At 43.7% G+C, this 16,017-nt stretch overlaps 3 protein-coding genes across 18 annotated transcripts in view; 1 reads left to right on the forward strand and 2 right to left on the reverse strand.

The window, feature by feature from the left end:
* The window catches only part of LOC310756746 (uncharacterized protein), a 1,375,527-nt gene that overhangs the window by 795,432 nt on the left and 564,078 nt on the right, over window positions 1-16,017 (reverse strand). The window lies entirely within an intron of this gene.
* The window catches only part of LOC310757092 (zinc finger and SCAN domain-containing protein 31-like), a gene marked incomplete at its 5' end in the record, with an annotated part of 210,941 nt that overhangs the window by 153,222 nt on the left and 41,702 nt on the right, over window positions 1-16,017 (reverse strand). The window lies entirely within an intron of this gene.
* LOC310756437 (uncharacterized protein) overlaps window positions 73-16,017 on the forward strand; it is a 31,888-nt gene continuing 15,943 nt past the window's right edge. For 2 of the 13 annotated variants that reach the window (XM_083600511.1, XM_083600514.1), the window contains exons 1-4: window positions 4,595-4,781; window positions 9,024-9,204; window positions 10,238-10,430; window positions 14,191-14,365. In XM_083600511.1, the coding sequence (XP_083456637.1) occupies window positions 9,134-9,204; window positions 10,238-10,430; window positions 14,191-14,365 (439 nt within the window). In that variant the 5' untranslated portion in view covers window positions 4,595-4,781; window positions 9,024-9,133. Of the gene's footprint in view, window positions 326-4,526; window positions 4,944-9,023; window positions 9,205-10,237; window positions 10,431-14,190; window positions 14,366-16,017 lie in introns of those variants that run through there. The other 11 variants (XM_083600509.1, XM_083600510.1, XM_083600507.1 and 8 more) reach the window with 8 other exon arrangements.

Here is a 16,017-nt window from a genome sequence, read left to right on the forward strand (position 1 = left end):
TTTTTGTTTCTTTCTTCTGGGTTACTTACCCAATAGAAAATAATAAAAATTAAAAAAGCATTTAAGGGCAGAGCAAAAAGGAAAAAAGAAGAATTGCATTGCACGGGTTTTGCAGGGTTGGTGTTTTGTTTTGTTTTGAAGTTGGAATGGAACACGCGTTTTACAAAACGCACTCACACGAGAAAGCGCAACCGACGAAGAATCTTGAAAGTTGGGAGAACGAGGGGGGGGGGAGAGAGAAAGAGAGAGGGAGAAAGAGGGAGAAAAAGAAAGAAAGAAAGAAAGAAAGAAAGAAAGAAAGAAAGAAAGAAAGGCATTTCAGATTGTAAGCTTCGCTTTCCTCGTTTGTTCGTTTTAAAAAAACAAATCAGGGTGTTGTTATTGGGAGGAGAAATCTGGCTTAAGGGGAAAAAACCTGACAGTTTATTGACTTGCTCAAAATCTTTTGTGTCCTCTGAGAGAGGTGGCCTTCTTGGTGGTGGCCCCCTAAAATATAGAAACACACCTCCTCCCCAACACACACATAGAGAGGTCTGGGTCTCTGGCCCCATCTCTTTTACACCTTCCAGTTGGTTGATGAAGAAGTCTTTTGAAAACCGAAGATTTTTGACTGCCCTCTATCTAATAAGGTTTCTTTGTTGCATTTCTATCCCGCCGTCTTCCCCAAAGAGCTCGCACTGGTGTTCATGGTTCTTCTCCCCCTCCTCAATTAATCCCCCCACAGCCCTGTGAGGTAGGCTAGGCTGAGAGTGAGCTTCATGGCAGAGCATGGATTTGAACCCGGGTCTCGTTCAACTTTCAGGAGGAATTTCAAAGCCTTCCCTGGTAACCCAAGGATTTGGTGGCCGGAACATCTGCCCTGGCAACCCTGAAATTGCTGGTTTTGAGAACGGGTGTAGAGTTTTAGGACTTTTAAACTGTTTTTAGAAGATTTAATTGTATTGTATCCACATCGTTTGCCACCCTGGGCTCTTTTGGAGGAAGGGTGAGATATAAACTTAAGTAAATCAGGCACATGCTTTGGGGAGTAAGTATTCCCATTTGCATCAAGTAGGTGTTACAAAGCAATAAATTAATTTCCACCTGCCCCAGAGTCCATTTTTCTCTCCCTAAAATGCACCAAGGCTTCACTTCATCCCATATTTGACTTTCAAGTGCTTTTTGAGAACTTTTTTTATGCCAACAGCTGTATGCCATTGTTTAAAATTTATCTAAATTTTCTCTTTAAAAAAACCCTCTTTATAGGCAGCCACTTTCTGTATTGCTTTAAAATGTTTTAATGTATGGCTGCATCAAATAATTGAAGACATGACTACTCTTGCCACTTGTGAGTGGATTGCTTATAAATGTAGACTTTGAATGGACAAGTGTATAAATGAGTTCTCGATTTCATTACAACATTTAGGTTAAAAATAAATATATATGTATTTCAATGATAATAATATCTATTAGATAAGCATATATGGAATTGTAATTCTTGTAGTGATATAGCATACCTTTCTTTTTTATATAAAACAATCGCGTTCTCCCTTTCCCCCCATGTTCTTTATTTTAAGTGTTGTTAAAAATGCAGTCCTCCGTTGTCTCCTGAGACGGACGGATGCCAATAATAATAATAATAATAATAATAATAATAATAATAATAATACTAAATGAATAAAACACCCCTCTGAAGTTTTGCAAGAGTGCAGCATATAAATAAAGACTTTAATAAATAAACAAAATACATTTTCTTGCAAGGGAGAAGCCCATTGAGCTCTGTGAGGCTTACATCTGAGTTAAAGCACACAGGGATCACCCTATTCCCCTTCTCCAAACCCGCTATCTTATTCCTGATGGATGCACAGACTGTGGCTGGCTTGCCCAGGATGTTTTCATTATTTTCTCCTTTCCACTCCTCCTGGTCTCCCCACTCCACCAGCTTTGTAACTGCCCCACCACAGAGATATAAAAAGAGAGGTATTGCAACAGAGCCTTCACTTCCGGCTCCTGTCTTAAGGCCTCTGTCTTAATGGAAAAATCAAGTTTCCCTCCACCAGCCCACCTCTGACCTTTTAAAGTGATTAGTGCTGTTGTTCTTTATGTGGCGCCATTAATATGCACGGAGCAACAACTCATAAAAAAGCAAATATAGCTCTGCTGCTGGTCCATAAGGGGATGGTGAAATTCACAGCTACATTGACTGGTCTCCTGGACTACAACTCCCATCAGTCCCAGTGAGCAGGGGTTGTAGTCGGAAAAAATGTATGAGGGGGCACCAAGTCTGGCCTTGAAGCAGAGCTTTCCAAACTGTGTTTCACGGCACATTAGCGCGTCGAGCTGGAAAGGGGTTAGTTTAGCCTCTGGTTTGCTAGTAAAACTGAATTAAAACTGTGTCGCGAAATGGTGCATGTCTAAAATGTGTGGCACCAACATGAAAAGTTTGGAGAGCTCAGCCTTGAAGAATAGAGTCCAGCTGTTTAAGGCTGAATCTGCAACCAGAGGATTTTCCACTACCTCAAGATAAGGCTTTGCATTTTGTGAGGTTTGCACTCCCTTCTGACCATGAGGAAATTGCCTCAATTGACTACTTTTAATAGCAATAATAATTTTATGAGTTATACTTCGCCAATCTGGCTGGGTTGCCCCAACCACTCTTTTAGCTAGAAAACCATTCAAAAGCAATCTCTGGTGTGTGTTTGTGTGTTGCCACGGATAAGTATACAAGCTGAATGTTGAAAGATTTGGGACATATTTTTTTTTAAATCCTTCACGCAGCGCAGAGTTAAACTGTGGAACTCACTCCCACAGGATTCTAAGGCATAAACTGCCTCTGATAAACGTGTACACAAGCTGACCTTGCGGCTACATCCAGCCAAATTTTGGTACTGTACTTAACAAAGTGTTGGTGATGAAAGGTTCTGTGGAACCCAGAGGCTTGCCAGGCATTCTGCCAGATAAGGGTTTAACTTTGCGATGCATTTTATTGTTTTATGTCTTTTCTTCTGGTTTATTTATTAGTCTTGCAATGTAGCTTCAGCTACACAGATAAATATTATTATTTCTTTAACTTCTGTACCACCCCTTATCTGAAGATCACAGGGTGGTTTACGCTACAGAAACAATATTCCAAATATAAACACAACCATATAAATACTCAGAATATAAACACAATATTTGGAAGCTTGCCACACTGTTGTGACATCTGGGTTGGAACTGGAACTCAACCCCCTGCCCCAAACACCCAACAATTTTGAAACTGCAGTCGACAAGATCCTGTGATTTCCATCATCATCTTCTGATTGCTACCCATCTATGATTTCCACTCATCACTCCCCACAGGAGGGGAAAGTGCTTTTGTGCTTAAATCCTGCTTGCGGGCATCTGTTTGGAATCATAAGAGTGGGAAGGGGGACCCCAAGGAGTCATCTAGTCTTGTTGTTTAGTCGTTTAGTCGTGTCCGACTCTTCGTGACCCCCTGGACCAGAGCACGCCAGGCACTCCTGTCTTCCACTGCCTCCCACAGTTTGGTCAAACTCATGCTGGTAGCTTCGAGAACACTGTCCCACCATCTCGTCCTCTGTCGTCCCCTTCTCCTTGTGCCCTCCATCTTTCCCAGCATCAGGGTCTTTTCCAGGGAGTTTTCTCATGAGGTAGCCAAAGTATTGGAGCCTCCGCTTCAGGATCTGTCCTTCCAGTGAGCACTCAGGGCTGATTTCCTTAAGAATGGATGCGTTTGATCTTCTTGCAGTCCATGGGACTCTCAAGAGTCTCCTCCAGCACCATAATTCAAAAGCATCAATTCTTCGGCGATCAGCCTTCTTTATGGTCCAGCTCTCACTTCCATACATCACTACTGGGAAAACCATAGCTTTTACTATACGGACCTTTGTTGGCAAGGTGAGGTCTCTGCTTTTTAAGATGCTGTCTAGGTTTGTCGTCTAGTCTAACCCCCTGTAAAGGAGGAATCCCAGGAACAGCTGGCGGGGAAAACTTCCAGCCTGAAACAGCAGAGAGCTGCTGCCAGTCAGTGCAAACAACACGAAAGCTTATACAGTACCAGAACAAACTTAGTTGGTCTATAAGGTGCTACTAGACAAAATAAAAAATAAATATATATATATATATTTTAATTTAACACTGAGCTGGCTAAGGCAAGTTCCTATTTCCCTACGAGTGTTGAGCACAGGTTACTCCTGCGCAGGCCACGCACAGATGCAATCTAGGGTTAAACTGCAAGAAAATTTAAAAAGTGCCATTTATTATTTTGCCCCAGCAAGCGCAAGGAACCCACAACACGCGCCTCTGCCTCCCCCCTTCTCATCTTCCACTTAGGGTGGCTCTTATTACACCAAGCGGGAAGCGGGGCTGAAATGGACTGCGCCATTTCAGGCTACAGGGGGGTAGATTTATTTAAAAAATAAATAAATAAACACAAACAAACAAACCGCACCTTGCAGCGAGAAAGGTGTCGCTGTAGGGGATTTTTTTTTTCCTTCCCCATGTCGCTTGCAGCGGTTTTGAAACGACCTGCATATATACTTTCATTTGAAAGTTGGTATGTCCCGCTAGCTGCCTGTCTGGAGCGGAACAAACCATTTCGCCACCCTGTTCCGGGGGGGGAGGAGTTGGAGATAGAGAGAGGAAAAAGAAGGAAAAGACCAAGGCCTAAATCATTCCTGACTTCCTTTGAATAGTTTAAGCCAGCTCAAGGGGGGAGGGGGGAGGGAGGCTTCCCCAGAAAGGAAGAAGAGGGGAGAGTTTCCTTGACCCAACCCGCGAACGTGTGAATGCGACTCCTGGTAGGCTGCAGTGTTTGCAAAAAAGCGGGAGGAAAGAGCGGAGGAGAATCTGGGCTTCGGCGGGTTTCCTTGCAAAAGGAGCTGAGTGCATCGGAAGGAGAAGCGAGTGAGTGCTGCTGTTTTCCTGCCCCTTCCTCCAGATGTGCGAGGGGGGCCCAAAAGGTGCGGAGCAGTGGGGTTACCTCTTTGCATTTCTGGGTGTCTTTGGAAGCGCGCGCGCGCTCCGAAACGTAGACTTATTAAAAAAGGCTGCATAGACTGAAGAGCCTCATTGTCCGCAGAGGAGACTTCGCAGTCGCTTGCGAAGCCATTTTGTTTGCGAGGAAGGCAGAGCTTCGCCTAGCAGAGAAAACACATACTGGATTTTTATTTTTTATTATTATTATTATTATTATTATTATTATTATTATTATTATTATTATTATTATTAAATTAAACAGGGAGCTGTGATTTTGGTGGCAGGGGAGGGGGTGTTTCTGTTTTTGTTTATAACTCGCATTCTTATTTCCTAGGGGGAAATGTGTGGTTGTTGCTGGGTTGTTGTTGTTTTTAAATCACGCATTTGTTGGTTTAGAAAAGATGCACGTGGGAAGGCAGCTTTAGCAAGGGGGGGAGCAAGCCGTAGCTCCGTGGCTTTGAGGTTCAGTCTCCGGGTAGAGCCTGGAGCCCCCAGCCTCAAAACCTGGAGAGCTGCTGCCAGCCCGTGTTGACTCTATGGAGCTGTGCGCCCTGAGCTAGGTGGGCTCCGTGGGAGGGAGTCAACGCTCCTGCTGCTCAGAGTAAACCCACGAACATGCTTGACTTTAATTTCAGTGGGTCTGCTCCAGGCAAAACTGAAGTTTCAAGGCGGCTTTTTGTGTTGCAAAGGAAAGTATTTTTGTTACTGTCCTCGGTGTTATAGTGTTGTGGAAACATGAGTTGTGACGAGCCCTGGTGCACACAGACTCTTGCACCCTTTATTAGTCCAGCTGGGCTAGCTCGGTTGGTTAGAGCATGGGGCTGGTGACGGCAACGTTGCAGGTTCGATCCCTGAATGGGGCAGCTGCATTTTCCTGCATTGCAAGGGGGTCAGACTAGATGATGCTCAGAGTCCCTTCCAACTCTGTAATTCTATGATCTCTGTTGAGTCACGTCAAAGAGGGAGTTTCCTTCCTCTACATAACTGTTAAAGCTGTAAGGGCCCTGGCCTCATTGGCATCCGGCTACCTCACATCCCTTCGAGGTAGTCCACTGCTCATAGTGTGGTTTTGTGCCAGCCTTGCAATTCAGCCCAGTTCGGTTACGCTCTCGGGCAGCAATCCTGTACCCGCTTACCTGGGAGTAAGTTCCATTGAGCTCTGTGAGGTACTGAGGCTTACTTCTGAGTAGGCTCATATATCAGCATGGTACTGTTGCTGCAGGTTGAGGGTTCCTGGGGGTGGGTCATGTATCCCATATTACTACTACTACTACTACTACTACTACTGTTTATTGCCTTTATATCCTACTTTTTACTCCAAAGACCTCAAGGCAGCATTTATAGTTCTCCCCCATTAATTTGATTTTGAATTGATTTTAGAGTGAATTAATTTTAGAATGCTGTGTTACTTTTATTGTTGTTAGCTGCTCTGAGCCCAGCTTTGGCTGGGGAGGGCGGGATATAAATAAATTATTATTATTATTGTTATTGTTATTGTTATTATTTATTATTTGATCCCCACAACAACCCTGCGAGGTAGGTTAGGCTGAGAGGCAGTGACTGGCCCAAGAAACATCCACTAAAATTGCCTTGTTGCACTCTCTGTACAGACCCAGTGCTCAATTACCTACAAAAGCCTTGTGCTCCGCTGATATGCAAGCAGGATACATATCGCCCAGCCAAGCAAAATGCAACATGAGAATTTCATGCCGGACCACAAGCAGAGCAACATGCATCATTCTGGATTTTTATGTCTATAGCTTCAACTATATCTCTGTTTGTCACTATTTTTCTCTTGCTCTTTTCCTCGGTAAATCACACTCCCCACTTCACTTCTCGGACAGAAGTAAACCCACTGAACGAAACAGGGCTTAAACTTGGAATAAACATGCCCAATATTGCATCTTCCTTTACCATCTCTGAGGGGGATCTCATTTTGAGAGAGAGAGAGAGAGATTCTCTGATATGTCATGGCCATAAATGCCCAATTGCTTTTACAAAATTAAGACTTGATCTAATAGCCATCTGCCTTTCTGGATTACCTTTGGAAATCACCTTTAAAGCTGCAAGGAATTTTCTTTGGATCAGTGTTTCTGTGTGTTCTGCAAGACAAGACACTGTTCATTACATCACCCTGTGCCCCCTCTATAAAGATCCTCGTGGAAAACATCTGTCTTGAGTTCAGCTGTGGGGGAAACGTTATTACGTCAACTGAGTTTGTGTGGTTTTTACTACTGGCCAAGGAAAATAAGGCTACCTTGTGTTGGCTGCTGGGAAATTAAAAGCCAGATTTGCGGCTCAACTGTTGTTGTTTAGTCGTTTAGTCGTGTCCAACTCATTGTGACCCCATGGACCAGAGCACGCCAGGCCCTCCTGTCTTCCACTGCCTCCCACAGTTTTGTCAAACTCATGCTGGTAGCTTTGAGAACACTGTCCAACCATCTTGTCCTCTGTCGTCCCCTTTTCCTTGTGCCCTCCATCTTTCCCAACATCAGGGGCTTTTCCAGGGAGTCTTCTCTTCTCATGAGGTGGCCAAAGTATTGGAGCCTCAGCTTCACGATCTGTCCTTCCAGTGAGCACTCAGGGCTGATTTCCTTAAGAATGGAGAGGTTTGATCTTCTTGCAGCCCATGGGACTCTCAAGAGTCTCTTATCAATGCCTTTCCCCCGCTTTGTTCCAGCAGAACAAATAAAATGGTTACTGTTGAATCAACTCCCTTCCCCTAAAGGTTGTGGGATGTTAGACTGGCAAGCTCCCTAAAGAAGGAATTGGTCAGCCTGCAGCCTAACAGTGTGGGGTAGTGGTTAGAGAGAGTCAGGCTAGGAGACCAGGGTTCAAATCCCTGCTCATCCATGAAGCTCACTGGGTGTGACTTCGGCTCAGTCCAACCTACCTCACAAAGTTATTATGGGGTATAAATGTAGGCTTGCCATAAGTCTGGAATCTCCTAGACTTATCCAGAATACTGCAGCCACAAGCAGTGTCTGGGCGGAAGTCGGCGAAATGTCTGGTCAAATCCGGACATATTGCAGACCATGTGTCGGCAGTGACGTTCTTGCCTCAGAAATAGCTCAAAAACTTCCTATCCCTTTGGGATTTTGCTAAAAAAAACTCAATGACTCCTCCTCTCCGGATTTGAAATATGGCAACCCTAATGAAATGGGTTCATTATGGTGTATGGAAGTGAGAGCTGGACCATAAAGAAGGCTGATCGTCGAAGAATTGATGCTTTTGAATTATGGTGCTGGAGGAGACTCTTGAGAGTCCCATGGACTGCAAGAAGATCAAACCTATCCATTCTTAAGGAAATCAGCCCTGAGTGCTCACTGGAAGGACAGATCGTGAAGCTGAGGCTCCAATACTTTGGCCACCTCATGAGAAGAGAAGACTCCCTGGAAAAGACCCTGATGTTGAGAAAGATGGAGGGCACAAGGAGAAGGGGACGACAGAGGACGAGATGGTTGGATAGTGTCTTCGAAGCTACAAACATGAGTCTGACTAAACTGTGGGAGGCAGTGGAAGACAGAAGTGCCTGGCGTGCTCTGGTCCATGGGGTCACGAAGAGTCGGACACGACTAAACGAATAAACAACAACAAATGAAATGGGAAGGGAGGGAACCATGTACACCACCCCGAGGTCGGTTTGCTCAGTTTTATTCCCTACCCCAAATAAAGCGTTGAGAAGTGAATATTTGCATTTCATGCCTCTTCTGTTTCCTCTTTTCCAAGGCGTTAGCTGGAGATGTCCTCTCATTCTTTGCCCTTGAGATTCTCTCTAGAGGGTTAAATCCACCAAGTCCAGATTCCTAGAGGAATAACTGTCTAGGAACCAAAGATGTGAATGGTCAAAGTCCTAGACAGGCAAGACATTGACTAGGCTCTTGTATACTACCATAGTGGCAGTATTCTCAGTGGAAAGAAGCCCAGCAATTGAGGGGTGTTGAGCACCAATTGAGGGATGTTGAGCACCAATTGAGGGGTGTTGAGCACCGTCCAGGACCCAGCGTCCTTCCAGAAAGGTGGGTGAGTGGAACAAACGTTCTGCTTTGCCTTTTTTTTAATAGGTTGGATCCAGCCCTTTTCACCTGTACACTCATAATGACTGGAGTTAACACAGAGACGTAAACGTCCATCTGCTCGTTGGGTTGACCTCAGAAGGAGTCCGCATGCAGACATGGCGAGCTGTTGCGCAGTGCCCAGATGCAACAACCGGCGTTGGCGTGGATCCCACGTCACGTTTCACAGGTAAGCTGGGCCACCTGGAAGGAAGTGTGGTGGGTGGGGTACGAATGATTGCAAAACCTCCTCCTGCCTTGCTCTAATATAGTGCAGTTCTGTGACACAATTCTGGGCACCACCATTTAAGAAGGATGTTTCATTGTACACAGGTTGTACAATGACAATAAAGGTATTATTATTATTATTATTATTTATTATTATGTTGACAAGCTGGAACGTGTGCAGAGGAGGGCAGCCAAGATGATATGGGGTCATTTACACCGAGTAAATTGGCAAAAATGTATAAATCCAAATCAAATAAGTGTTGGAAATGTAAAGAGAAAGAAGGTTATTTTTATCATATGTTAATGCTTACTGGGAAATGATATATAATGAATTGATAAAGATGTTTAAAATAACATTTGTAAAAAAAAAACCCAGAAGCTTTCCTTTTGGGAATTATAGAGACACAACTACCTAAATTGTACAGAAAATTTTTCATGTATGCGACTATAGCGGCAAGAATGTTACTTGCCTAAAAGTGGAAAGAAGAAGAAGTCCCAGCAAGAGGAGAATAGATATAAAAATTTAAAGAATTGGCAGAATTAGCGAAACTTACTGGAAAAATAAGAAATCAAGATAACATACTTTTTTATAAAAGAATGGAAATGGTTTATTGAATATTTACAGACAAACTGTAAACAGATAAGAACATTGGCAGGATTATTGTAATAACCTGCAGTTTTATAAGAGTATATATTTAAAGTAGATGAATAAATGAATAAATAAGTTAATTTGGTTATACAGAAAATATTAAAAATAAATTGAAGGGACCACAGGAAGAGGGGGAAGGAAGCCAAGGTCTGAAATGTTAAAATGATTGTAAAATTATTGAAATGTATAAAGTTTAAAATCATAAATAAAATAAGATGATCAAGGCTCTGGAAACCAAGTGGAGATGGAACATAACCCTCAGGTTAATGTAATGTAATAATGGATGGCATTTTCCACGACTACGTGAACGCCCAACTCTTTAAAATTGAAAACCAAATTGTTTCAGGTTTCCTCTCACAAAGGAAGACCAGTTGAAAAAGTGGCTCGTGAACATTGGACGTCAGAACTTCACTCCCTCGTACAACGACGTCGTGTGCTCAGAGCACTTTAGGAGGACGGATTTTTGGGGCAAAGTAGCTTCCGGGCGGCGTGAACTCAAACCTGGAGCAGTCCCGACTGTCGTTCGTCGACCGAAAAAGGTGGGGGGATTTTTTTTTTTTAAAAGACAAAACAGAAGGTGCGCACGCGCCATACATTTCAACTACTGGGAAGTGTAGTTTGTTCAGGGTGTTGGGGGGTTGTAGCTCTGTGAGGGTAAACTACAGTTTCCAGGATTATTTTTTTGAGGAAAGCCGTGTACTTTAAATGTACTTTAAATGTACGGTGTGCTCAATAATAATAATAATAATAATTTATTATTTATACCCCGCCCATCTGGCTGGGCCTCCCCAGCCACTCTGGGCGGCTTCCATAGAAACAAAAAATACAGTAAAATATCACACGTTAAAAACTTCCCTGAACAGGGCTGCCTTAAGATGTCTTCTGAATGTCAGTTACAGATAGGTAGCCGTGTTGGTCTGCCATAGTCAAAACAAAAAAATTTTTTTTCCTTCCAGTAGCACCTTAAAGACCAACTAAGTTAGTTCTTGGTATGAGCTTTTGTGTGCATGCACACTGAAGAAGTGTGCATGCACACGAAAGCTCATACCAAGAACTAACTTAGTTGGTCTTTAAGGTGCTACTGGAAGGAAAAAAATTTTTTTGTTCTGAATGTCAGGTAGTTGTTTATCGCTTTGACATCTGCTGGAAGGGCGTTCCACAGGGCGGGCGCCACTACCGAGAAGGCCCTCTGCCTGGTTCCCTGTAGCTTTGCTTCTTGCAATGAGGGAACCGCCAGAAGGCCCTCGGCGCTGGACCTCAGCGTCCGGGCTGAATGATGGGGGTGGAGACGCTCCTTCAGGTATACTGGACCGAGGCTGTTTAGGGCTTTCAAGGTCAACACCAACACTTTGAATTGTGCTCGGAAACGTACTGGGAGCCAGTGTAGGTCTTTCAAGACCGGTGTTATATGGTCTCGGCGGCCGCTCCCAGTCACCAGTCTAGCTGCCGCATTCTGGATTAGTTGTAGTTTCCGAGTCACCTTCAAAGGTAGCCCCACGTAGAGTGCATTGCAGTAGTCCAAGCGGGAGATAACCAGAGCATGCACCACTCTGGCGAGACAGTCCGCAGGCAGATAGGGTCTCAGCCTACGTACCAGATGGAGCTGGTAAACAGCTGCCCTGGACACAGATTTGACCTGTGCCTCCATGGACAGCTGTGAGTCCAAAATGCTCAAAGTCTGATGCTCCATTCGACGATGCTCAGGAATTACTTATCTGTGTTTTTATCTTGTATTTTTATCTTGTGAACAGCCCTCAGATCTTTGGATGAATATAAATCTAGTAAATAAAAGTAATAGTAGAGAAAATCAAGGCTGGTATATAAATCTAATAAATAAAAATAACAGTCATCGTTATTTGATTTAATGTACCCTTTAAAAATATAGGAATGGGGTAAGGCAAATTCCTTCCTGTTATAAGAAAAACTGCTCCCTTTCCCTTATGGGGTATTCCAGAGTCCAACCCTATCGGTAGGAGAAAACAGAGGCCATCCAGAGTACATTGAGAAGCATAGTTTGAAGTTTATTCAAGGAACTTTTGCAATGGGGTCCACACTCCCCACATGCAGGAAGGAGGAGAACCCAGAACAATGATCTGCAAGCCCTTATATAAACTTTTGAAATTGCCCACCCTGTAGTCCAAGACACTCCCCCCCCCAAAAAAATCCCATCATACATACATCACAGAAGGAGGCAGTCTACAGCAGAAGTCCTGCCTGCCAGGATACCTGATAATAGTCGCTGATTGCATTACCTGGGCAGCCTGGCCATTCTTTTGTGATGGTTAATACTTTAGCTCCTGAATCCAGGTCACAGGCTCACCCTATTCATACACAAATACGTCCTTAAGACAGGATTTGTAAGCAAAAAGACAATGGGAAGGCTTTCCTCATTTGCCTCCCTTTTGTTGTTGTTGTTTAGTCGTGCCCAACTCTTTGTGACCCCATGGACCAGAGCGCGCCAGGCACTTCTGTCTTCTACTGCCTCCCGCAGTTTGGTCAAACTCATGCTGGTAGCTTTGAGAACACTATCTAACCATCTCGTCCTCTGTCGTCCCCTTCTCCTTGTGCCCTTCATCTTTCCTAACATCAGGGTCTTTCCCAGGGAGTCTTCTCTTCTCATGAGGTGGCCAAAGGAATATCTGAGGTCATTGGGAGAGTCAAAATGGCTTCAGGATTGCTCTCCTGTGGTATTTCAGACACATGGTTCATATATTTAGATATGTGTGCCTTTATGAATATTTCTTCTATGTTTGAGACCTTTAAATTCTTATAACAACCAGAACAACTAACTCGCTCTGAAACTCATCTACAGGTGGTACCTAACACCAAGGAAATTAGCACTAATATGCCCAGGAACGTCACCAAAATGCTGGAGAGGGTGCACCTCCACAGGCACATACATACACATGTGGTGGGAATGCCCCAAAATCCATCTATTTTAAACAACAGCCATACAAGAAATATGTAAAATAACTGAGCAAGTACTAGAAATCACCCCAGAACTGGCCCTACTAAACATCTTCCAAGACAATAATGCCCACTTACACCACAAAGAACTTATAACCCACCTACTTTCAGCAGCCAGAAGCATCATAACCAGACACTGGAGAGACCTGTCAGGAGTAAGCATGGACCAATGGTACCAAATAGTATGGGAAACAGCCCTACTAGAAAAATTAACCAATAAACTGAAACTGACACGGGGACAAAAAGAAGAAGATGCCTTTATTCCCTTTATCACATACACAGCCGAACAAGACAATGACAAAAATCCACCAACAGCATACAAATCAATATGGCTAACCTGATTCAAAAACACACGCACACCCCACTCACACACGAAAACAAAGTTCACCACAGCCAATCACAAACAAGCAACTGCACCCTAGGCCAACCCCAATTTCTCTCACCACCAAAGGAACACAAGTGAATAGCAAAGAGAACCCGCACAAAGACACTGACACAAACCCCCCCACACACATTAAGCAAATTAGAAACATTGCCTCCCGACACCCCCCCCCCCGTCGCCTTTCCCCCCTCCACCTCTCCCCCCCCTTTTCTTCCTAATGTAACCCTAACGTCTCAACAAATGAAACTGACCTATGGAAAATGTAACTTGAAAAAAGAGACATTGCGCATACCTTTGTAAACCAAGAAAACTTTAATAAAAAACAACAACAACCGGAACAACTCTGTATTTTACCTCTCTGTCTTGGAACATAAACATCATTGTGGACTCTATCCTTTAATAATGGCCTCGGAGCTCCTTTAAGTGCCCTGCTGCTAAATCAGGCCATTGGCCTACCTTGCCCCAGGCTGTCTACACCCATTGTGGTGACTTCCAGATTTTGTGGACTCCAACTCCCATGAGCCCCAGAAAGCACGGCCAATTGTCAGGAATGATGGGAGTTGCAGTCTACCACATCTGGACTCCTTTTTGCCTGTTTCAAGATTGAGGAAACTGTGGTCCCTGCAGCATCCCTGACCATTAACCCTGCTGGCTGGGACTGATGGTATCTGAAGGTATACTTCATTAGCACTTATAAGGAGGAGGGGAAATAAAGATGTGTTCCTATCGGTCTGATGCTCTTTGGTTTGTTTTACATTTACAAATGACAAAGGCAGAAGGGCAGAAGACGATTTGCAACCAGGAAGTGTTGCAAATGGGCCTGGCTTTCTGAGACAGAGACTCTGACCAGGCCAAAAGCCAAGCTCTCTTCTTCCACAGCAAAAGCGGCTGTTGTTGTTGCATTTTAGGACTGCTTTGTAACTGCTCTTGGTTTTGCTTTCCTTTTGCAGGGCTCTGGAAAGGGTCTGGCTAAAACGAGAAAGTGCCTTGTCCGGCGTAAACCGCCCGATCTGGAACCAAGCAGCCAAACTTTGGCAGTCGGCGAAAGCGATGTCGAAGCAGCAGCAGCCTCCAAGAGCGACATTGTGATCCTGGAGCATTCGTACTCGGCACCAGCAAGCCCAGGTGAAGCCAGGCAGTCGAAGCCACAAAAGTTCATAATAAATGACAGGCCTCTGTGAAAGATGCTCAGCTTTGGTGGTGCTAAGCAGAAGAATATTTTAATTATTTGGAGGGGGGAGAGAAGCGTTCAAAGCCCACCTCTTCCTGCAAAGACCCCTGTGTCCTCATAGCCTACAGAAACGAAACCAAACTACAGCAGAACCTCGGTTCCCAAACGCCTCTGTTGTCGTACGTTTTGGTTCTCGAACGCCGAAAACCCAGAAGTAAATGCTTCCATTTTCGAACATTTTTCGGAACCTGAATGTGCAACGCAGCTTCCGCTGGGTGCAAGAATGGGAAGCCGCGTCTCGGTTTTCGAACATTTCGGAAGCCAAACAGGCATCCGGAACAGATTTCGTGTAACTCAGCCGAGTATGGCGCCCTCTTGTTAGGGCTTCTGGGAGTTGTAGTCCACAATGGCTGAAGGGCACCAGGTTGAGGAAGGGTGACGTGACAGTGACCTAGCGAGAGTCCTGGGGGCCAGGTAAAATGCCATAGGGGGCCACATTTGGATCCCATCCCTGTGCAGTCCTCTGCCACTGTTCTGCATGGGTTTTCTGTTGGTTTGTGTTGCTTTTATGCTCTCTGAATACCATTTTAATAAGCATTTTGTTATTTATTTCTGGTGCCTTTTATAATTTCTTGTAAACCACTCAGAGGGAAGGTCTGTAGTTCAGTGCAGGTTCATTTCCCTGTGTTCTCCGAGTAGGGCTGAGGAAACCTCCTTGTCCGAAATCAGGGTGGATTTGATTTAAATCGAATCGATTTAAATCACGATTTAAATCACTATCACTAGTCAGTAAGAGTTGATTTAAATAATTTTTTTACAGAAAGACTCATTCTTGCTGGTATAATCTTAATATTCACAACCAGATGAAGGTTTCATTTTTGGAATAATAACTTTTCAGAGTCAAAGCAAAAAAAATTTTTTTCCTTCCAGTAGCACCTTAAAGACCAACTAAGTTAGTTCTTGGTATGAGCTTTCGTGTGCATGCACACTTCTTCAGATACAGTGTGCATGCACACGAAAGCTCATACCAAGAACTAACTTAGTTGGTCTTTAAGGTGCTACTGGAAGGAAAAAAAATTTTTTTGCTTTGACTATGGCAGACCAACACGGCTACCTATCTGTAACTGGAACTTTTCAGAGAAGTTTCTACAGCTATATCAAAAATCACTGATTTGGTTATACATAGATATGAAATTATTGTGACGTTTAATATTAACTATATTTGGACAACTTTTCTGCTGTACTTTATTGGAAGGAGAAAAGTAATCATTTCCTTAATAACAATTTAAACAGTTTATTTAACTGAAACAATAACATTATAGCATATGTATCCATGTTTGTTAACTAATGTGGTTAAACAATTTTTAAAAAAATAAAAAAAACTTAGACTGAGTTTCAGCACAAAAGAAAAACTTAAAACATCCTTGGACTATATAGTGGTACCTCAGGTTAAGTACTTAATTCGTTCTGGAGGTCTGTTCTTAACCTGAAACTGTTCTTAACCTGAAGCACTACTTTAGCTAATGGGGCCTCCCGCTGCCGCCGCCCACGATTTCTGTTCTCATCCTGAAGCAAAGCTCTTACACCCGAAGTACTATTTCTGGGT

The sequence above is a fragment of the Podarcis filfolensis genome, assembly GCF_964270895.1.
Source record: "Podarcis filfolensis genome assembly, chromosome: 2".
Lineage (NCBI taxonomy): Eukaryota > Metazoa > Chordata > Lepidosauria > Squamata > Lacertidae > Podarcis > Podarcis filfolensis.